Genomic DNA, 23,092 nt, shown 5'->3' with positions numbered 1-23,092 from the left:
AATTTCTTGCTGCAGGGGAAGAGAATTTATTGCTGCAGGTGAAGGGAATTTATTGCTGCAGGGGAAGGGAATTTATTGCTGCAGGGGAAGGGAATTTATTGCTGCAGGGGAAGGGAATTTATTGCTGCAGGGGAAGAGAATTTATTGCTGCAGGTGAAGGGAATTTCTTGCTGCAGGTGAAGAGAATTTCTTGCTGCAGGTGAAGAGAATTTATTGCTGCAGGTGAAGAGAATTTATTGCTGCAGGTGAAGGGAATTTATTGCTGCAGGTGAAGGGAATTTATTGCTGCAGGTGAAGGGAATTTCTTGAGGAAGGTGAAGAGAATTTATTGCTGCAGGTGAAGGGAATTTCTTGCTGCAGGTGAAGAGAATTTATTGCTGCAGGTGAAGAGAATTTATTGCTGCAGGTGAAGGGAATTTATTGCTGCAGGTGAAGGGAATTTATTGCTGCAGGTGAAGGGAATTTCTTGAGGAAGGTGAAGAGAATTTCTTGCTGCAGGGGAAGAGAATTTCTTGCTGCAGGTGAAGGGAATTTCTTGCGGCAGGTGAAGAGAATTTATTGCTGCAGGGGAAGAGAATTTATTGCTGCAGGTGAAGGGAATTTATTGCTGCAGGTGAAGAGAATTTATTGCTACAGGTGAAGAGAATTTATTGCTGCAGGTGAAGAGAATTTATTGCTGTAGGTGAGGAGAATTTATTGCTGCAGGTGATGAGAATTTATTGCTGCAGGTGTGGAGAACTTATTGCTGCAGGTGAGGAGAATTTATTGCTACAGGTGTGGTGGCTCGCTCGCAAAATGCACCTGCATCTTAGGTCTTGCTGTTTAGTGAAAATACAGCAATAGAAACAGTCACTCAAAAATATACAGGAGAGAATGTTTTGCTTTAGGTGTGGTGGATGTAGATGATCCGAGAGAGAGAGAGAGAGAGAGAGAGAGAGAGAGGGAGGTCCGATTAGGTTAGTTTAGGTAATATTATGTTACGTTAGGTGATAGAAATTGCGAAACCATCCAAAATAAGCAAAATTCTGGCACCATTGAAAGCCTACGCCATAAATACGCCAAAATACGCCATAGGGTGTGTTAGGAAGGGGCGTAGGTGAAGTAGGCAAGGGGGCGGGGAGCAAGGGGGGGGAGAGTATATATAAAATGCAGGAGGGGTGGGTGTCTTGTCATTCGTCCTTCAGCAAGACACCCGACTCTCCTTTACGTCCTCAGGTGAGTGTGTGTGTGTGTGTGTGTGTGTGTGTGTGTGTGTGTGTGTGTGTGTGTGTGTGTGTGTGTGTGTGTGTGTGTGTGGGTGTGGGTGTGAGGTGCAGTCAGGATTCCAGGGGCTTGTATGGTTAGTGAATGAGTGTGTGGCCCACTCAACTACGTATACCGTTGATTAGCTCTATGTTTATCAGTTTTATTCCTTGTTCTCTGCCAATACCTCATCCGAACCTCAGGTGGAAAAAGATGATGATGATGATGATGATGATGATGATGATGATGATGATGAGCGGAACAAATTATTATAGTCTGCAAATTAAGTCCCACGCCTTTTCCCTATGAAATAAAAATAAAATGAAAAGATTAGCAAAAGGTAAAAATCGAGATCCATCTAATTAGAGAGAGAGAGAGAGAGAGAGAGAGAGAGAGAGAGAGAGAACGGGGATATCTTGTGGAACACTGAAAACAAGAACTGAAAAGTGGAGAAGTGGAACCCTAGATTTTTATCATAAACGTGATCTTGATTTGGAACGGTATCAAGAAAACGAACTGGGAGAGTGAGAGGCTGAGTTAGGGTTGAGCGATGATGGGTGAGTGAGTGAAGGAGAGAGGGAGAAGTCCTGGTGAGGAGTGAGTGAAAATGGGGGAAAGACGATGAGAGGTGTAATGCAGTGCGTGAGTGAGTGAGTGAGGGAAGGAGTAAGAGGAACTGAGGAGGGATGAAGTGGCTGAGTAATGCATCAACAGTAAGTGAGCGACCCCCGTAAAATGAGAGTGTGTGTGTGTGTGTGTGTGTGTGTGTGTGTGTGTGTGTGTGTGTGTGTGTGTGTGTGTGTGTGTGTGTGTGTGTGTGTGTGTGTGTGTGTGTGTGCGAACAGACATTATTTAAACACTGAGACTGTTCAGAAAAAATACTTCTAGAAAAATATATGAGTGACATAGTTTCGAATTTCCGCGAGACAAAGCGTGATTTTGATGACGTCACTTCCGCTATACGCCCAGACCTGGGAAACGCTATTTTCTTTATGAGAGAGAGAGAGAGAGAGAGAGAGAGAGAGGAAGTGGGATTGATGGATGGAGGGTTGCAGAGAGAAAATAGCGGAATTACAAGGTCGCAGTGATAGATATAATGACGTAACGGTAGTCGACTATATCCCCTCTCTCTCCCCCTTCCCTTCCTTCCTTCCTTCTCCTCTTTCCCTTCCTTCCTCTCCTCCCTTTTCACCTCTTTCCCCTTTTCTACCTGTCCTTCTTCCACCACATCCCTCCCTTCCTTACCTTTCTTCTAATTTCTTCTCCTTTCATCTCCTTCCTTTCCAGTCTCCTCCTTTCTTTTCCCCTTTTTTCCCTTGCCGCCTCCCCTTCCTCCAAATTTCCTTTTCCTGTCCTCTGTTTATCCAGCCCTCACCTTGCCTTTCCCCTCACCCTCTCCTTCTTTCTTCACCTTCTTTCCTCCTTCACCCATCTTGTTCTCACTCCTCTCTTTCCTTTACTTTTCTCACCTGCACCCTTCCCTTCCTCCTCCTACCTTTTCCATTCTTTCCTCCCTCCTTTTCTTCCATTCTTTATTCCCTCCACTTTTCCCCCCTCCCTTTCCATCTCCCCTTTAGTCTCTTCCCTCCCCCTCCTCTCCCCTTTTTTCCACCCTCCCCCCTTTTTCCTACCCCTTCCCTTCCTACTGTCTGACTTCTTTTCCCCCCACCTTCCTTAGCCCTCTCCTCTTCCTTCCTCATATCCTCCCCTCTTCTTTCTGTCTTTCCCCTCACCTCCTTCCCCTCCCCATCCCCCATCCCTTCCTCTCCTCCCCTTCCCCATCCCCTCACCATCTCTCCTCCCCTAGTCCTCCCCACCCTTCCCCACCACCCAAACATAGGAAAGAATGAGGGGTGACTCAGGTGATGAATGGGTGTGGTTCGGAGGAAAATTTGACTGGATTGAGGATTCACACTTCACTACACACACACACACACACACACACACACACACACACACACACACACACACACACACACACACACACACGCAATTCAAGGGTAGATGACCAGTATAGTTCCCCTGATGGCATTACACGACAGACATACCTACGCACGTGTCAAGGTGGCCACAACAACTGAAGCGTTCGAGCCACTGACGAAAATAAACATAAAATCATCATCATCATCATCATACAGGAAGGCAGGGCCACAAAGAGGAAGACGGAAAAACACTAAAGCAAAACTATAACGGAAGTACCTTGTGAAAATGAAACACACACACACACACACACACACACACACACACCAAAGCAAACATGTTCTTTAGGACACGCCACGTAAATCTAAGCATGGACTGATAAAAAACGCACACTCATCTTAGCGAAACCTCCAACCACTCACCATTCACCTTGAGAACGCCTTGGCCATGAACGTGTATAGATAGACAGATTAATAGATAGGTAGATAGACAGCAGCGACATACAGACAGACGGCCAGGCAAGGACAAAGAGACACAGACACTCAACTTGATCATAAAAAGGAAAAAATAAAAGGGGGGGAGGGGGGAACTACAGCCTCCCACAATCAGCATCACCTCAAGGCCGAACCGCACTTCAAGGGCGAACACGTGGGTTTTGAGAAGCGCCGAGGACGTAGGAGTCGAACTAACCAATATTCAAAGCTTTATGTTGTGATATGACCTGAAACTTTTGAGAGAGAGAGAGACAGAGAGAAACTTCGCATATATAATCAATAATATAATCCGAGTACATTTAAATATGACCTAATTATGGAAAAGAAATGGGAATGACAAATAGAGGAAAAGTTAAAAAAAAAAATTATTCGTGAAAGAAGAAAAATGGTGACAAAGAAAAAATAAAAACAAATGTATAGAAAACGTGGGTATGCTGTAAAGAATGGGGGGGGGGGTCAGCATTATTTTCCGGGTTAACTCCACCGGTAGTGATGTGTCTGTGTGGTGGATGATGGCGGTAATTCACTGTGATTTCACTACTGAGGCTACGAACGACTGCCATTGTGTGCAGCGATGACAGGCATGAAACAATGGGTAAATTATGCGTAGACTGGATGACTTGCTGTTACATTTCTTCCATTCATCCATCCATGCATACATTCATTAATTCATTGTGTAACCTGGATGATCTGCAACTTCATTGTGTAAACTGGATGATTTGCAGCTTCATTCATTCATTCATCCATTTATTCATTTCATCCAAGTACTTATTTCTCCACCTGTTTCTTCAATTAATTCATTCATTCATTTATCCACCTATTCATTCATCATCGCACTTACAATGACGGATGTAAAACAAGGGGTTGCAGGCACCTCTAACAATTCATTTTTAACTCCTACGTAGAGCCTGTGAACTAACTAAGTGCTTCTTCAGTCTATCTCCTTCGCTAGTGATGTAATGGTGCTATTAAAGTTTGCTGGTGCTAGACTATTTAATTCAGCTTCAGAGAGCGCACTTTACCTATCCTAACCTAACCAAACCTACACCTCAATACTCCTTTTTTTAATGTGTTCGAGTCTGGGTATAGGTTTCACAGCCTGTTCCCAAGACCTAGTAGTTCTCCCACATACCACACCCTCCCACATGTCACCACTCCACCGATAACACACACCGTCTATACTGAATACATCCTAGGGCGGTTTCTTACAGGAAATGCATATTGGTATTAGCTGGGGTGTTTTTACATGTCGGCGGGTCTTCTGGTAGATCAGTAAAGTCTGTACTATGAAATTAAAATCCTTAAACTGTTCCCTGCCCCAGCCGGGATTCGACCCTGGGTTCAACAAGGCTGCAGGCCACCAGTCTATCGATTCAGCCACGCCTCCCTAACCTAACCTAACCTCCTTTATTTACACTTAATCTATATACACCCAAACCCAACCACCCTATAGTCCCCAACTCACTGCATTAACCCCCACTCCCTCCCCGTCTCTCCCCGCCAGCATGAGGGTGCCGTGCGGTGTGTTGCTGCTGCTGGTGCTCACGCCGGTGCTCACAGGGGCGGGATGGCTCGAGGACTTCTCACGTAAGTCACAAGTCACAGTTTTATAATGCTCTAGTCAGTGGGCTAAGTCACGCTCCCTTTAATACCCACGTGCTTGAAGGAGTTTACGATTGAATACTTGAAGTTACACAGTTTTTATTAGATCTAATTACTCATATCGTGTTTAGAATCATCATCATCGGCATCGTCTTCATCATCACCATAGCAAAAGTCCATACACGGAAATGACCACGGGTAGCATCAGAAATTCCTCAACACCTCCTCCTAACCTGTTTATTTTTGCATATGATACCTAAATACTCTAGTGTATGGCATTAATACAAACCGCGTCCACACAAACAATCGGTAACAGGTTGATCGAAAGTCCATCTACCTCCAAGTCGTTAAGGCTAGGTTAGAATGGGTTAGAATAAGTTAGATAAGACTACGTTAGTTCAAGCTAGATTCAGTTTGGTCAGGCTAGATAAAGTTAGGCTAGGTTTGAGAAGTTAAGCTAGGCTAGGTTGGCAAGATTAAGTTGGGTTTGGTTAAGGACGAAACGACTGGGAAAAGATTTAGCCTGGGGCCGGGTTGGCAAGAAACCTATACAATAAACCAAAACAAACAAAAGACAACACTGAACCGTAATATTCATGATCAAACGCTATGGAAGTGGTGGTAAAAACTTCCTATATTTACCAGAATTAGGCACCACACACACACACACACACACACACACACACACACACACACACACACACACACACACAAAACTCTTAGAATTTTCGAAGTTTATTTGCACTGTCTTATAAATGTCAGTTTTTATTCTTTATCTACACAGTCTTGTATAAATTCATTAGTCTCTCTATCTATCTATCTATTTGCCAGACGCCTTAATCCCGTAAGGGGTGGCTAAAAAAAAATCGCCTCCATGTCGCCCAGTCCTACGCTATTTCATTGACCTGCTCCCAGCTCACACACACCTCTCTCATACACCTCTCCACTCCATCCCTCCATCTCATCCGTGGCCTCCCTCTCCCTCCTCCTCCCATTCCATCTCACTCACATACACTCTCCTCGTCAGTCTCTCGCTCTCCATCCTCTCCATATGGCCACACCATCTCCAGGTGTTTCTCCTAACGCTTTCTATTACATCCACATCCACACCACAATGCTTCTTCACTTGCTCATTTGCCAGTCTGTCTCAATGTGACTCCACATGCCCCTCTCAAATAACTCATTTCCACTGCTCTCACTCTTTACTTGTGTCCCTCTAACAAGGCCAAAGCTTCATTTCCATACGTTAGAGTTGATATCACAATACTGTCACGCGGCGATTTTTTTACTTCCATGCTCACTTCCCTGTTCCTTATCACTGCTTTCAAAAAACCAGCAACCTTTCTTCCTTGTTGTAACCTTTCAAGCACTTCATCCTCTAAACTTCCATCCATACTCATCACACTACCTAAGTGGAATACTTAAACGCACTCACATTTTCCACTGCCTACTCATCCAACCACACTGTACATTCAGTGACTTCATTTCTCTTGAAGACTATAACTTTACTCTATCCTACATTCACCTTTAGATTCCGTTTCTACACACACTTCCAAACTCATTTACCAATCCTTGCAGCTCCCCTTCGTCTTCACTTAACAACACAATGTAATCTGCAAACAACAGTACAGGGAGTTTCCAAACACTGCCCTCTCTCATTAGGGAGGCTCTAACATCCACTGCTCTACGATGTATCTCTTAACCCCATCCATACGCAAACCGAATAACCATGGAGACATGACACATCCCTGTTTCAATCCAATATTCAGATATAAAATTCACTCAGTTCACTGTCCACACGCACTGCAGCCTTAGCACCCTCATACGTAATCTTCACGGCATTCAACAACTTCCCATCTACTCCATATAAATTATTAATACGTTCCATATTCTTTGTCTATCCACCTTGTCAAATGCTTTCTCTAAATCCATGAAGGCCACATACAACTTCTTTCCCGCCTCTAAAAATGTTTCCACTAAAGACCTACGAATGATTATCTGATCTACACAACCTCTTCCCTTCCTAAAGCCTCCCTGTTCTTCTCCAACTAATTCCTCTGCTATTTACCTTACTCTGTCAATAAGTATCCTACCATACACTTTTCCTATTAAGCTATGACGGCAAATGTCCCTATGATTACCACATACTGCTTTTTCCCCTTTTCCTTTGCACAGGGGAATAATTAGACCTGACTTCCAATCCTCCGGGACTCTACCTCTCACCCAGGCCAATCTGCACATCTTCCACATCCATTCTACTACTATCTCTTCCCATGTTTCAGCATTTCACCACAAACTCCATAAATTCCGGGGGCTTTCCCCATTTTGACTTTCTTCATTACTTCCACAACTTCCATCCTACTGATTTCTTCCTCTTCTCACATCCCTCCTCCCAGCCATTCTCCAGCCTCTTATACACGCAGTACTTTCATTCAACAATCCCTTAAAGTGTTCTCTCCATCTGCTCACTTTTTCTCCCTTCTCCACGAGCAAGCTACCACTTTTATCTTTCACTCCTCGAGTAACTTCTTCATCACCCTGTCTAACTCTCTTTACCTCTTTCCAGGACGATTTCTTACATTCCCTCCACCGTACACTCAAATTCCTTCCAATTTCCTCATCGACCCTCTTCTTACTCTCTCTTATTAATCTTTTCACCCCTCTCCTCCCCTCTACATGTAACTTTCTCTTTTCCATCTCTCAACTTCCTCCACACCCATGTTCCTCATCCACACACTATATGCGTTCTTCTTTTATGCCACAGCCTGTCTCACCTCTTCATTCCACCATGCTGTTCCTTGCACCCCCTTTCGTCTTCTCTACACCCCACACACCACCTCACATGCTGCATAGATTTCTTCTGTGACTATCTTGCACACACCTTCCCCGTCCTCCATATGCTCCCAATGATATCTACCCAATCGCTCCTCCACGTCTCTCTTATATTCTGCATTTTTTTCTTCCTTTTACAACCTATCTACCCTCCTTCTATGAACTACTTCCTCCTGTCCTTCCCTTCTTCTATTCCTTCATTTCATTTGAACCTTGACTTTTACCAACACCAAGTGATGGTCAGAAAGTCCACTCCCCCAACCTCTACTGGCTCTTCCATCCATAACACACCTTCCCATTCTATCATCCACACACACACATACTCAATCATTGCCTTCTGTTCATTCACCTCACCACCTACCATTCTCATCAATCGCCACGTATACCTGTGGATCATTTTGTGCCTTTCCAGGGTAGTGGCTATCACCAACCCCCTCCCTGCACAAATGTCCACTAGAGCACTGCCATTCTCATCCACTTCTGCAGGCATACCCCACTCACCAACTACTCCATCCACCTTCGCATTCCCTACTTTTCCATTCATATCTCCAATCAAAAACACTCTCATTCCTTTCAAACTTTTCCATGCACACTTCCACATTTGTCCAGAACTCTTCTTTCACTCTACTTGCATGATCTTATGTTGGCGCATACGCACACACAACCGTCCACATTTGTACTCCAACTTTCAATCTTATCCACACAATCCTTGAGCCAACTGATTCATACTCTCTTATATTCTCCTTCCATCTCTTGCACACAACAATACACACTCTTTCTTTTGCCCTCCGATTCTCACCCACTCCCGCGCATATACCGCATACATACTTCCATTCTCTCACGCTCTCACTTCCCCATTTAGTCTCGGTTATTTCAAATACATCCACGTTTGCACCCTCAAGCACCTGGACATCTCTCTCTCTTTCACCTCAACATTCGCACCCCTTACATTCCATGTCGTAATCCATATCATGTCTTTGTTCGGTCCTTAGTCGTCACCTGCTGGTCAGTCCTGGTCCGGGGCTTCTTGTTCGTATTTTTAGTTAACTGTTTTCCGGGGAGGGGCACTAACCCTCTGCCAACCCACTTGTCATGCAGGGAACACGTGCTGGTTGGTTACAAGGTTACCACCCAACGTTGTCAATGATTTCCTGGTTTACTGGGAATCATTTGGCTTGCCACCCAATGTACAGCTACCTTAAAACAGAGTACCGCTACATTAAGTGGGTGGATGATGGGCACCCACACCTACCACACATTCATTAGTACTACGTGAAATTAAAACATTAATTCTACGGTGTATTGATGCCATAATTCGTTTAATGTTTGATATTAACTGGGTTAATTTTATTTGTTCAGTTTGATACAATTTAAGGCTGGTGGTCATAGTTTTTTTTTTTTTTTTTATGTCTCAGGTATATATATTGCTGTTATCGTAGTCATAGTAGTATATTTTCAACACATTACTGCTTATATTTTTTTTCATTAATTACTCAAACATACCTCGCCCCTAACCTGCCCCTCTTAATATACTGAATACCTTAAGTCTCCCCTCCTCCTTCCCCACCAGCCTCACCCCTAACATGTCCTCATCTACCTCTCACATCATCCCACACAGACCTTCCCACGCCTTACCTCACCATACCTGCGCTTGTAACTGCTTAACCCACCTGCCCCATCCCCCGCCTACAGTGTTCCACGTACACCACCGCATGTAACACCTACCTCACCTCTCATCTGCCTAACCCCCCCCCCCGCCTGCCCCCTTAGAGCAGCTGTGTGCGAGTAACATCCGGTGCTACAGTCGGACGTACCTGTGTGCCCACCTGCTCAAAGTGTTCAACATCCAAAACGGCATGTTGCAGGTGCTCTCATACTGTCGCTCTATCCTGGGATCATCCACCCTCACTGCAACCACACTTCAAGCAGGTGAGAACTTACAGGGCCTACTTACAACCTACCTACTTGAACAGTCTACCTCTCATGCCAGCTTAGAACCTACAGGGCCTACTTACAACTTACTATACTTACTTGAACAGTCTACCTCTTACGCCAGCTTAGAAGTTACAGGCCATACTTACAACCTACCTGTTTACTGAGCAGTGTACTAATAAACAATCTATCTATCTATCTATAGCCAGACGTCTTAATCCCGTAAGGAGCAGCCACAAACAAATCGCCTCCATGTAGCCGTGTCCCCTGCCATTTCGCTGCCCTCCACCAAATTCACTCTCTCCTCTCTCATATAGGCCTACTTCTCAACTCCATCCCTCCATCTCAACCCCGGTCTCCCCTCCCCTCTCCCTACCCCACCACCTCACTCACATACACTTTCCTAGTTACTCACTCTCTAATAAACAATACTGAACTTCCTTATAAGCAGTTTTAATAGCGTAATCATCATCAAGCTCAGGCTAACAGAAAAAAGACAAACAAAAATGCAAACAGGAAGAGGCTTGCTGGTCCGTTCGAAGCTGTCGGGTATAGATAAGGTTATGACTAATGAAACTCTCCTATAAAGGAAAGACAACGATAAAAAGCAGACTCTAGTTACATGAAAGGATCCTGAATCTGGCTCACTGTTTTTTTTTTTTTTTTCTTGGAGGGAACAATCTAGTGGGCTTCTTGCCTTTGACGCCTTCTTCCTTGCATAAAAGAAAAAAAAAACGCTTACTTGTATATACCACTGAATACCCAGTCAAATTTCACCAAACGTACCTTAATCCCTCACCGTCTAATTTCCCTATAATTAAAGGTAACCATACTTCTTGTTTCCCCATACTTTCCTGTTTTCCTTGGCTACCTCTCTCCCTCCGCCAGTCCGTCTCACCACGCATCGAAGGACTTCAAGGTACAGGCAGCTTTCACCTTGTCTGTTCGTGTGTCTGTTGTCTCGCTTCAACGCACCTCACCTTAACACACACCATTATTTTTTTTTCCAGCTGCGAGAGTCGTTGCTGTAACCTGACCTATATTCTGCTGACTAATGAAAATGAGCTTTATCCTTTAAGTTAAATTTTTCTTGCCCCAACAAGGGATTTATTTATTTATTTTTATTTTTTTTCGTGCAACCAATTCATTATCTTTTCCTAACATATGGCATATCACCCCCCCCCCAAAAAAAAAAAATACTCTCGTGGTAACAGACACTTTTCTCACGTCAAAATATTACTCTCGTGCTAATATATGGTACATTTTTCTCTTGCCAACAGTAATTTTTCTCGTCAATAATTTTTCTCTTGCCAACAGTAATTTTTCTCTTGCCAACAGTAATTTTTCTCTTGCCAACAGTAATTTTTCTCTTGCCAACAGTATTTTTCCTCCTGCCAACAGTAATATTTCTCTTGCCAACAGTAATTTTTCTCCTGCCAACAGTAATTTTTCTCCTGCCAACAGTAATTTTTCTCTTACCAACAGTAACTTTTCTCTTGCCAACAGTAATTTTTTCTTGCCAACAGTAATTTTTCTCCTGCCAACAGTAATTTTTCTCCTGCCAACAGTAATTTTTCTCCTGCCAACAGTAATTTTTCTCCTGCCAACAGTAATTTTTCTCCTGCCAACAGTAATTTTTCTCCTGCCAACAGTAATTTTTCTCCTGCCAACAGTAATTTTTCTCCTGCCAACAGTAATTTTTCTCCTGCCAACAGTAATTTTTCTCCTGCCAATAAATACGCAACTAATAAGTAAAACAATAACGCAATATATCTTTTCTCTCCTACCAACAGATGACGTATTCGCAGTGATGAATGGAGAACATGGTGAGCAGCTGCCGGAGTGTCTTTATACCCAAGTGGGCCTGGTGAGTGAGAGAGAGAGAGAGAGAGAGAGAGAGAGAGAGAGAGAGAGAGAAAGAGAGATTCACTATGTGTGGGAAATGTAACTTCTGTTTTAAGCATACGTGAAACGATGTTCATAGCAGTGAGTAGGCTACATGGATGAATGAATGGACGGAAGGAAAGAATGAACGAAGGAAGGAATGGAATGAATGACTGACTGACTGACTGACTGCCTGAATGAAGGAAGGAAGGAAGGAATGGATGGATGAATGAATGAAATGAACCAACCTACAACTGCCAGCACGCGGTAAATTTTTCATTCCAATGACCTTGACCTTGAACCCACGACTATCACACTCGAAAATGACCTTGATATTCTCTCTCTCTCTCTCTCTCTCTCTCTCTCTCTCTCTCTCTCTCTCTCTCCTAAACTACTTCAGGTCTCTAGGCCAAATTTTTCAAAAGTTAGTGCCCAAAAAGATGGACACACACACACACACACACACACACACACACACACACACACACACACACACACAGAATCGACCAAAAACAATCACCGCATAAGTACCGACCGCGTGAAAGAATATGGATTAATGATCATGAGAGCGAATAAGTACAGAATATGAATGGAGAAATAATGCGTACAAAGCAATCCCACAATATTTAATACCAATGCCAAAATATTTCATACTAATCCCACTCTATATTTCCACAGGTGAGGGACGGTAAGGTGAACCAGGCAGGTCTCTATCTGGCACTCTCGTCCACCACAATCAGCTCAGACACGGCACGACAAGGCGCATTCCTCGATGCTGTCACAAATTGCCCCCAGCCTACTAAAGACCAGGTGAGTGTGCTAGCTCTGTCTCTAACTCTAGCTCTCAGTTTTTCTATCTATCTCACTTTCTGCTTATGACTATCTTTAATAGATGTTATACCGATACAACAGAGGGAGTTATTAATCGTTATCTCACAGTGCCCACGGCCTACCAAGCAACAGGTATGTGTGCTGGCTCTAATTCTATCTCTAGCTCTCGGTTTTTTATTCTACCTCGCCTTCTGCCTCTGTCTTTTTCAAGTACTGACACTGCACGACACATGGCATTCCTGGACACTATCTCACAGTGCCCATAACCTAACAGGCAGCAGGTGAGTATGATTTTTTTCCTCTCTCTCTCTCTCTCTCTCTCTCAAACCTTGTCTCCAAATAAATAGCAATATGAGACACTAATGAAGATATATATATATATATATATATATATATATATATATATATATATATATATACATATACTGTATACATATTTATATATGATTTTTTTTTTTTCCAGCTGCTGAGCTTCGGTGCATGTGTGATACAGGCATGTGTTCAAGCCTTGTGATCCACCACTTTGAAGAACAAGACTCTCCTTTGAAGAACTTTCTACCATTTAAAAAAAATGTTGCTCAAAACTTACAATCTCCTAAAACACCTTACTCCTACTGTTAGCTTAAATAACATCATTCTGAACATCATTACTTTGAGAAACATTACTTAAATGAATATTCCACACACACACACACACACACACCGCTCGCTGGTGCAGTGGTAACGTTTTTGCTTGCCAACTGGTGGACGGAAGTTCGCGCCTCGCTCAGGTTGCGAAAAATTTCACTGACGAAGTGGGTGGTTACTGTCCCCCTTGAGCAAGGGGACGGGTAAGTGCGTGTGTGAAGGTCACAGCCTTGCCCTTAGATCGGACTATATGAGCTTTCAGCTCCCTTCCGGAAGGGTAAAAAGCTGACGATCACGACCATCAAGTGATCCTGACCGACCCCTGTGAATTACAAAATCATGCCTACATTAAGCTGTATTTACCTGCAGTCACATTTTTCTTAAACCAATGCTTCAGTAACTTTTAAATGTTTCAAGCTTTCTAATACATGATCAGTCTTTCGTCAATGTATATATACTGCATGTACAATATACACTATTTAAATATTTTCAAATTTCTTCTACCATTTCTTCTAAATTCCAAAAACTACTTATACATTTTCCTGTACTGTACCATACTATTCAGCCTTCATGTCTAACATCATTAACAGTATATGCCTAGAATCTTAAGTACCACAACAATATTGCTCATAAATAGGATCATTTTGATTGGGAAGAACAAGAGAATGAAGAAGATTCTGTATTACCCTTTCTCTATACTTCCTGCAGTGATAAACCTTACTTATGACAGTGTACTGATCATAAGCCTGTCTGTAAATTAATGTCACAACTCCACCATGAGATGTTTCAATCCCAGGGTCATTGTACATATGCATTTAACAGTTTCTTTACATTGTTTTGAAACTGTCCTCAGACTTACATAAATTAACTACACTAATTAACAATAATCAAGTAGGTTGGAATCTCACCCAATTCGTTTAGATCACCACAAATGCAAGGAAACTGTTGTCTGGGAATGAACACATCAAATATTACCAAGGTTCCTTCAAGAAACATACGTGAATACGCAATTCTGGGATTACCTTTCCACTAAACATATGTAGTGCTGACATAGTAACACCCCCTTCCCTGCAATTCCCAACCTTTTCCATGAACTAAACCTTCTCTACCCTTCCCCTTTCCACATTAATCATCAAAATATCTCATAAAGAGGGTACTCATGATGAAAAGAATGAGAAAATACAAGTGTCAACCTCTTTCCACAAACCAAACCATTCTTTTCCCCCTTCCCTTTTCCATATGCCTCCTCAAAACACCTATTAAAGGACAGTTACAACAAAGACTAAGCATAAATAAAAGTTTAACTTCTATCCATGAATCAAATCTTTCCTTTCCCTTCCACTTTTCACACTGTATCCCTCAAACACCTCCTCCCCCTATTTCCCAATCTCGTCCTATACTTCAAACTTTCCTTTGTCCCTTCCTTTTTCCAAACTCCTTCTCAAAATATCAGATAGAGGAGAGTCACCACGAAGAGATTGAAATAACATCACAAATATGCAAATAAATCTGTAAACTCAAAAATTATATAGTACTTACCTGCAGTTCATATTTGTACATACAAATGTGAGACACGAAAATTGGAATATCACACAGAAATTAGGCTCCACGTCAAAATATAGGAATAATGGAGTATTTACCTGCATCAGGGAATATACAGTACATATGCAAAAAGGCATACTTATATAATCAGTGTATATAAAAATATACAGTATAGGTGTATCAGTATACGGAAGTTGTACATGTAAAATTATAATGTGAATAAAAAGTGTATGTAAGAGTATACTGAATGCATATATTGCACCATATGACAGTGTGTGCATCAAAAATTATACAGGTGATATTGGTAATAACTTGCAGCTATAAAGAAGTGTACAGTACACTGTATATTATTATCACTATTTAAAAGTGCATGTAATGTAATTTAGGTACTGTATGCAAAAATGAGATGGAAGGAGCACTTTGAGGATTTGTTGAATGTAGAGAGTAAGAGCAGTGCGAGTATAAGTGGTTGGGGAATGGCTGGGAGAAGGAGAGATGAGAGGAGGGAGGAAGAGATCAGTAGGGCGGAAGTAGTGGAAGCAATGACGAAGATCAAGATGGGAAAGGCCCCGGGAATTGACGGAGTGTGTGGTGAAATGCTGAGGTATGGGGGTGAGACTGTAGTTGAGTGGATATGGAAGTTATGTAGATTGGCTTGGGAAGAGGGAAGGGTTCTGGAGGACTGGAAATCAGGTATAACTGTTCATACAAAAGAAAAGGGGAGAGAGAAGTATGTGGTAACCATAGGGGTATTTCCCTTCTTAGTGTGACTGGAAAATTATATGGTAGAATACTCACTGACAGGGTTAGGCATATAACAGAGGAGCTAGCTGGAGAAGAAAGAGGGTGCTTTAGGAACGGAAAAGGGTGTGTAGATCAGATATTTGTTCCAAGATGTTCAGTGGAGAAGTATCTAGAGAAGGGGAAGAAAGTGTATGCTGCCTTCATGGACTTGGAAAAAGCTTATGACAATAGATAGACAAGGTACGTGGAAGGTATTGAAAATAAATGGAGTGGAGGGGAAATTGTCGAGTGCTGTGAAAAGTATGTACAAAGGAGCTAGGGCTATGGTGCGAGTGGATGGTGAGCTGAGTGAGTTCTTTAATCTCAATGTGGGACTGAAACAGGGTTGTGTGATGTCTCCATGGCTGTTTAATATGTACATGGTTGTAAAAGAGGTGCAAGGCAGGGCAGTGGATGTGGGGGTGGCTCTAATGAATGAGGGTGAGATTTGGAAGATTCCGGTGTTGTTGTTTGCTGATGATACAGTATTGTTGAGTGAAGATGAATGGGAGTTGCAAGGTTTGGTAAATGAATTTGGGACAGTGTGTAGGAAGAAGAATCTAAAAGTCAATGTAAACAAGAGTAAAATTATGGTGTTTGAGAGGAATGAAGTCACAGAATGCACGGTGAGATCGGATGGTGAGGATATGGAGAATGTGAGTGCATTCAAGTACTTGGGTAGTGTGATGAGTAAGGATGGAACGTTAGGGGATGATGTGCGTGAAAGAGTACAGCAGGGAAGGAAGCTTGTTGGTTCACTGAAAGCAGTGATGAGAAATAGGGAGGTTAGTATGGAAGTTAAGAAGTCACTGCATCTGTGATCTCTACCCTGACATATGGAAGCAAGGAATGGACCTTGCAAGAGGGGAACAAGTCACGAGTGAGAGCAGTGGAAATGAGTTACTTAAGAGGAGCATGTGAAGTGGCACAGAGGGGCAGGTTGACGAATGAAGAAGTGAAAGAACGTTGTGGGGTGGATGTGGATGTGGTTGACATGATTAGGAGAAATACACTGAGGTGGTTTGGACATGTGGAGAGAATAAAGAATGAAAGACTGACTAGGAGGGTGTATGTAGGTGAGGTGGAGGGAGAGAGAGGGAGGGGAAGACTGAGGATGAGGTGGAGGGATGGAGTTGAGAGGTATATGAGGATGGGGGGAGTGCATTGGGGGGAGGGTAGTCAAATGGTGGGTGACAGAGCGACTTGGAGGCGTTTTGTCTGCGGCCACCCTTTGCAGGATTATGGCGTCGGGCTATAGATAGATAGATAGACAGATGGAAAAATGTGTACAAGTTTATGTAGAAATGTGTGTGTCTTGAGGTGTGCATACACAGTGGTTCCAGGACACAGCCCAGTGAAAACTGTACAGTAGTCAATAAAAGTAGTATCAAGACTTTCTCTGCTATATGAAAATGAAGCTGAGCAACAGTTCTCCATTTGTTTTGGTACACTTAATATTCTGAGTTATTAAAATTCAGGGTGATGACCATTATTATATTTTCATTAGTGACAATATTATGTACCTGTACAGCTACTGCATCAGAAAATACAGAATCACATCTCAAGGCTCTTCATCATCCCCTGCTCAAAGTTAAAGGTACTGTGGGAGTCTTAATACTTCTCGCAACAACAGTAAATCTGATAATGGGGTACTCACGTTAAGTTGTCGTTGCCCAGGGTGTAGCCTTCAGGACACAAGCAGGTCTGGGTGGCTTTGTGACAGGCATGAGAGCATTGTACACCTCCACAGTCACCTTCTTCACAGTTCAACTCATCTGTGGTTAAGGAGAAAGTGTTATTATAGGAATACTTGCATAAGGTAGTTAAGTGAAGGATAGTGTATCAGGCACGAATGGGATACACTGGCATGGGATAAAGATAGGTGGGACTGAGTTAAATGTGGGTAAGACAAAACTGTGAGACAGAGATGTGGGTGACCTTTTGGCAGATGTGAGAGAACTGGGTACCCCCACAATCACCCTCCTTGCAGTTCAGCTTATCTAGGGGCAAAAAGGAGGCACAGATCGATCAGGCTTAGATAAGTAGGAGTCAGATGGGGCAGGCAAATATGGGAAAGACACAGGTGTACAACAGGCAAATGTTGGACAGTTGTAGGTATAGGGAAGAGATGGGTAAATGTGAAGCAGAGGAGGGTGTGGAACAGAAAGGTACGTATCAGGTGCAAGTGAAAATGGGGCATATGTGTGGGTGGCATCTAACCTGACCCAAGCCAGCTCTATGCTCCTCATTACAGTCAGACCCCGATCAACCATCCGTAATACTTTTACCATGATACTTCCATCCTTACATGAATCAAATCACATGGTGGTAGAAAAAAAAAAAAAAAAAAAATCCCAAAGCAAGACCACCCACAAGAGTATCGTGTTGCCATCACATACCAAGATGTCTTTCCCATGACAAGTACCGTACAGTTATTTGAAGGTAGCAAGAATGAACCAAAATAAAACATTACCTTACTTAAACACTAAACTGCACCACTTACCATCGCCCAAGAGGCAGTCATGGTTGCCATCACACACTTGGCTACTGGGGATGCAAGTGGACTGGGCACAAGTGTAGTGGTCAGGGGGACAGGTCACCTCACAGCCCATCTCATCAGACCCATCACTGCAGTCTGCCACGCCATCACACCGCCACTCCAGGGAGATGCACCGACCTGGGCATGCATGCATCTCAGCCTGACATTCAGAATCCTGGGAAAAAATATGAATCAGTTTAATAACTAGCTATTACTCATCAGAACATCAATCATCAGCCAATCATCAGAAATTTACCCCCTAAAAGTGAGGAGAGATTCAGTGAGTACAATGGCTATACTGACCGATTCCCTGGTGGGTACTGTACAGTTGGCCTCATCCTCACCCCCGGGACAGTCTGGACCACCATCACATACCCAGTGGCGTTCGATGCACTTCCCTGTATCACATCTGTAGGTAGACGTATCACCAGCATCAATATCATGTTTCCTCCTCCTCTTCCACATCATCATCATCATCATCACCAGATTTAATACTAGCATGTTCTTACCTAATTGTTCTTACCTAATTGTATCTTTACAGGAATGAGTCAAGCTCATACTGTCCCGTGTCTTAAACCACATTTATCGTACATATCCTTGAATTTGTGAATTGTTTTGGCACACACTATTTCATTCGGTAGTGCATTCCATTGATCAATTGCTCTGTTTAAGTAACACGCATTATCACCATCATCATCATTTTATCATCATCATACCTGGAAGCACATGCATAACCATCATCATCATTATATTTCTCCTTGATACATTAGGTAGGTCAAATCATCATCATCATCATCATCATCATCATCATCATCATCATCATCATCATCCTGGCCCTTTTTCCCACCTAACAGAAAGGGGGAGAAAGGATCCCAAACAAGGAAAAGTACAAAAGTGGGAGAACTCTCAACACCATGTCAAGTGTGGTGGACTACACAATCATTCACAACACAATTCAGTCTCATGATGCATCCACCTAGAGTCATCCTTATCTATCTATTAACCTCTCACTTACCTAACCACCCACCTACCTACAGTACATATCTTTCTACCCATCTACCCCACATCCTATTTACCTGTAGTTATCCCTATCTAAACTATCAGATATTTTCACCCATCACACACCTATCTAGCTACCTACCTACCACCCTTTTCATCCACCCCATGCCCTACCTAACTGAAATCATCCCTTTCTAATTATACTCCAATCACCTGAGCTTGGCAGAGATTTCTGTCCTTTTGTAGCCTATTTCCCACAGCTCAATGGGAGAATCAGACAATACTAAAGGTCTTGTAACCTTTCCACAGTATTTTCTCATGACTATGGCCATATTCTAATGTTGAACTACTGTTTGAGCCTATTACTATGGTGGGGTGACAAATTTACACCTAGTTAAAGTGGACAGAACATAGTCTCCCCTGACCTCCTTATCCACTCACCTACCTACTGTACTTACATAGAAACACACCCAGCCCGAGCCTTACCCACCTGAAGTCATCCCTGAAGCATGTATCCTTATGACAGTACTCCTCGTCTGACCAGTCCCCACAATCATTCTCTCCATCACATTGGTACAGCTCCTTCACACAGCGACCCCCAGTGGTGCATGATATTGTACCCGGTAGACACACCTCCTCTGACACAGACTCTGAAAAAGTGATGCAATTAATATGGTTTAGTCACCTTTGCCAGTTAGTATGGTATACTGTATCTCTTCCTGACAAGTGAGAAGAAAATCATAAACTGGAAGTACAGCACTTCATAATACAGTCCAATTAGCACAGCTCTGATGTTAAGCTTTCTTTTTTTCCACAAAACAGCTTCAGATAAAACATCTGATATGACAATATTCAATACATTTTCTCAGACAGACTATCCTCCACCACAATGCAGTACATTATCTGACACAGCACTGTATCTTCTGAAAAGATCTGTCACAACAAAACTTCTCTGTGCCTGATTCTCATTGGTTCAGGGGGCTTTTGCGCATCTGTTTCTTAATGATGGAAAATGCAGGGAACATCTTAATAATCACCTGTAAAATTCTTTTAAATAGACATGGTTTGCATAAATACAGTATTAACATGTCACTTACAATTCGATGCCTTCCTGTACCCTATTTGAATGTCTTTACTACTGACATAATTTAACAAAAAGACACACAATAATGATATGGAATCAGCTGGTAAGGAAAAGGTGCCGGACTGCCACCAAACACATGATCATCCTGACAAGAACGTAACTCTCTAATACAGCACAACAATCACTCCCTGATGAACAATATAATCTGATGAGCACTGCATCTTTTATGGATGGTTTTCTCATCTTAAATGTCAGGGCAATCTTGCCTAGCCCCGGGCTCCTATGCTCCTCATGGGGCGAAGTAGGACTGGATGATGGATAGATTGATTGATGGAGGAGGAACAGCTGAACTGCTGACAATGAGGCAGAACAAGTGAGTCAGGCAGGAGAAGTGAGGTAGGATAGATGAGGCAGGATAAGGGAAGAAGTAGGACAGGTGTACCAGGACCAGTGGAATAATACCAATGAGGCACAATACATGAGATAGGACCTGCAACAAAATGATGAGTAAGACAAGGCAGTTAGCAAGTACAGTAGAGACAGGGGAAGCAAGACAAGATACACAAGGAGGCAAGGCAAAACATAGGGAAGACTCCGAACTTACTACAGAGCTTCTCATCGCTCTCATCGGCACAATCTGGCTCGCCATCACAGAGCCAGTTGCTGTAGATGCAGTGGCCATCCCCGCACTGGTGTTCTGATGCTCCACAGGTTGCACTGGGGGTAGGGGGTGCGTGGTTAGTTACTTAGAGTTTGAGGGCAGAGGTTAACTACTTACACAGAATTTCGGGCAGCAGCAGTATTGGGAGAGTTGCATAAAGTTTGGGTGAGCAGTGTTACGGGGGGGTCAAGTCCACAGCAGCAAAATCAACCAAAGAAAGATTATTACAATGCTGAGTTTGTTGAGAGGCACAACTATGAATTAATAAGTAAACATGAAAAAATTATAGGAAAGCATAGTTAAAGGAACACAGAGCCAGTTGCTGCAGATGCAGTGGTCATTGTGATATGGTGTTCCACAGGTTGCACCAGGGGCAGGGTATGGTTGAAGATGCATTATTTTAGGGATGGCAGGGATAAGGAACAACATACATGTGCTTTGGGATGGCAGGGACACTGTCAGGGTCACATGAAACAAGGACAGGGATTGCTTTCGGGAGGCAGGGGTTAAATTCAGGGTGGCTGACATGGCACAGGAAAATAAATATCAAAGAAATAATAATAATAATATCATTGTTAATGATAATAATAAATTCTACGTACAGTACTAGGTATGTTATAAATATGTACTGTACTGCATTACAAACTGGGTACTACAGCATAAAATTTATATCTTCATGTGAACTAAATACCACAAGTAAGATAATACATCCCAAAGCATAGACCTATCTATTGTCTATATTTCAATGCAAATATCTTTAAGCAGAATCACCACAAAGATGTTATTTTAATTCATAATAAAGATTATTTATTGCCAGTAGTGTACAGTATAAAGATTTTAATAAGTTACTTATGTACATTAAACATTTAGCACAGGAGAGGCTTGCACAAACAACTTCACAAAATATGGCTGCTGTTTCTGTATTTGATACATAACTATAACTTGTCCTCAAATCTCAGCTTTCTGTATATGGATGTAACCTCAGCTTTCCATTGCCAGCTGTAACCTCAGCTATTTGCAGCTGGCTGTAACCTCTAATCCCAGTTGGGTGGAACCTCACCTACCTGTAACCAGCTGTAACCTCGGCTACTTGTAGTCACCTGAAAACTCCAAACCCTTTACCCAACTCACCTGTGCTCAAACTAACCTGTTTGTACAGTTGACCTCATCAGACTTGTCCCTACAGTCAAAGTCACCATCACAGAGCCAGAGTACAGAGACGCAGTAGTCGCCGTTGGTGCAGTTGAACTGGTCTGGAGCCGTGCAGTTGTGTTTAATGGGGGGGAGGCCTGGGGAGGTAAGAGGTTAACTTTTTGAGGAGGGCATAGATGTGTGAGCTGATGTTGTTGCTGCTGGATAACCTAAAGATAGGCTTATGTGCTGATATATGACATGGAGACAGTTTACCAACTCTACTGATGTGGAACATAATGAAGGTACCAGAATTTAAAAAAAAAGGGGGGGGGAACTGTACAAAGGAGTTAAAACAAAGCCAAAGGAGTTAAAACAAAGCCAAAGAAGTAAAAATGATAGACTCACTACAAAATCGTTCATCACTTTTGTCGCCACAGTCGTCGTATCCATCACAAACTGCATCATTGGGCACACACTTGCCGGTCTTCGTGCACTGGTAGCCTGGTGGACAAAAAAGCTAGAATTAGGAAGTACAGTGTGTTTTGGATAGGTATGAGGGGCTTGATGACAACGGAGATTGAATAAAGCTTGACTGTTTTAATTATGGCATTACAGTCGACCCTCTGTCCTCGCGGTTCCTCTGTTTGCGGTTTCGATAGTTCGCGGTTTGTCACCAGGGAAACCAAATCACCTTTTTTGAAGTCCAGAGAAAAATGGAAACACATTCAAATCGCACGCCACATGCTGCATACAGCACAGTATTGTATATTATTGTATAAAGCACAGTACAAGAACAACACTGTACACTGGAAGTGGTGGAGGAAGTATTTACGAAACATGTTTTGTTTGTTTTCTGGAGTGGTGTGACGACTGCAATGGTTACCATGGTAACGGTGGTGGAGAGTGACAGTGTAGCTGTGACGAGCTGTGTGAGCGGCCATCCACCTACGCAATTAAACTATTTTTCTCATACTTTAATTATAATT

At 42.7% G+C, this 23,092-nt stretch overlaps 2 protein-coding genes across 2 annotated transcripts in view; one reads left to right on the top strand and one right to left on the bottom strand.

The window, feature by feature from the left end:
* Lrp4 (LDL receptor related protein 4) overlaps positions 1-23,092 on the bottom strand; it is a 169,422-nt gene that overhangs the window by 122,341 nt on the left and 23,989 nt on the right. Inside the window, exons 5-11 of the mRNA XM_080271383.1 lie at positions 22,512-22,607; positions 22,120-22,261; positions 20,905-21,028; positions 19,718-19,875; positions 18,532-18,637; positions 18,193-18,403; positions 17,347-17,464 (exon numbers count right to left, since the gene is read on the bottom strand). Coding sequence (XP_080127509.1) covers positions 17,347-17,464; positions 18,193-18,403; positions 18,532-18,637; positions 19,718-19,875; positions 20,905-21,028; positions 22,120-22,261; positions 22,512-22,607 — 955 coding nt within the window. The remainder of the gene's footprint in view (positions 1-17,346; positions 17,465-18,192; positions 18,404-18,531; positions 18,638-19,717; positions 19,876-20,904; positions 21,029-22,119; positions 22,262-22,511; positions 22,608-23,092) is intronic.
* LOC145398380 (uncharacterized) lies at positions 1,186-13,251 on the top strand. The gene is made up of 6 exons (XM_080271257.1): positions 1,186-1,215; positions 5,161-5,243; positions 9,861-10,019; positions 11,816-11,889; positions 12,585-12,716; positions 13,201-13,251. The coding sequence occupies exons 2-6, from the start codon at positions 5,162-5,164 to the stop codon at positions 13,249-13,251; spliced, it is 498 nt and encodes a 165-aa protein (XP_080127383.1). The 5' UTR covers positions 1,186-1,215; position 5,161.

This window comes from Coenobita brevimanus, chromosome 45 (genome assembly GCF_032717465.1).
Source record: "Coenobita brevimanus isolate Jiangsu-jjx chromosome 45, ASM3271746v2, whole genome shotgun sequence".
In the NCBI taxonomy this organism is placed as follows: domain Eukaryota; kingdom Metazoa; phylum Arthropoda; class Malacostraca; order Decapoda; family Coenobitidae; genus Coenobita; species Coenobita brevimanus.
Note: the sequence above shows the minus strand (reverse complement) of the source record. Positions and strands in the feature narration are given on the sequence as shown.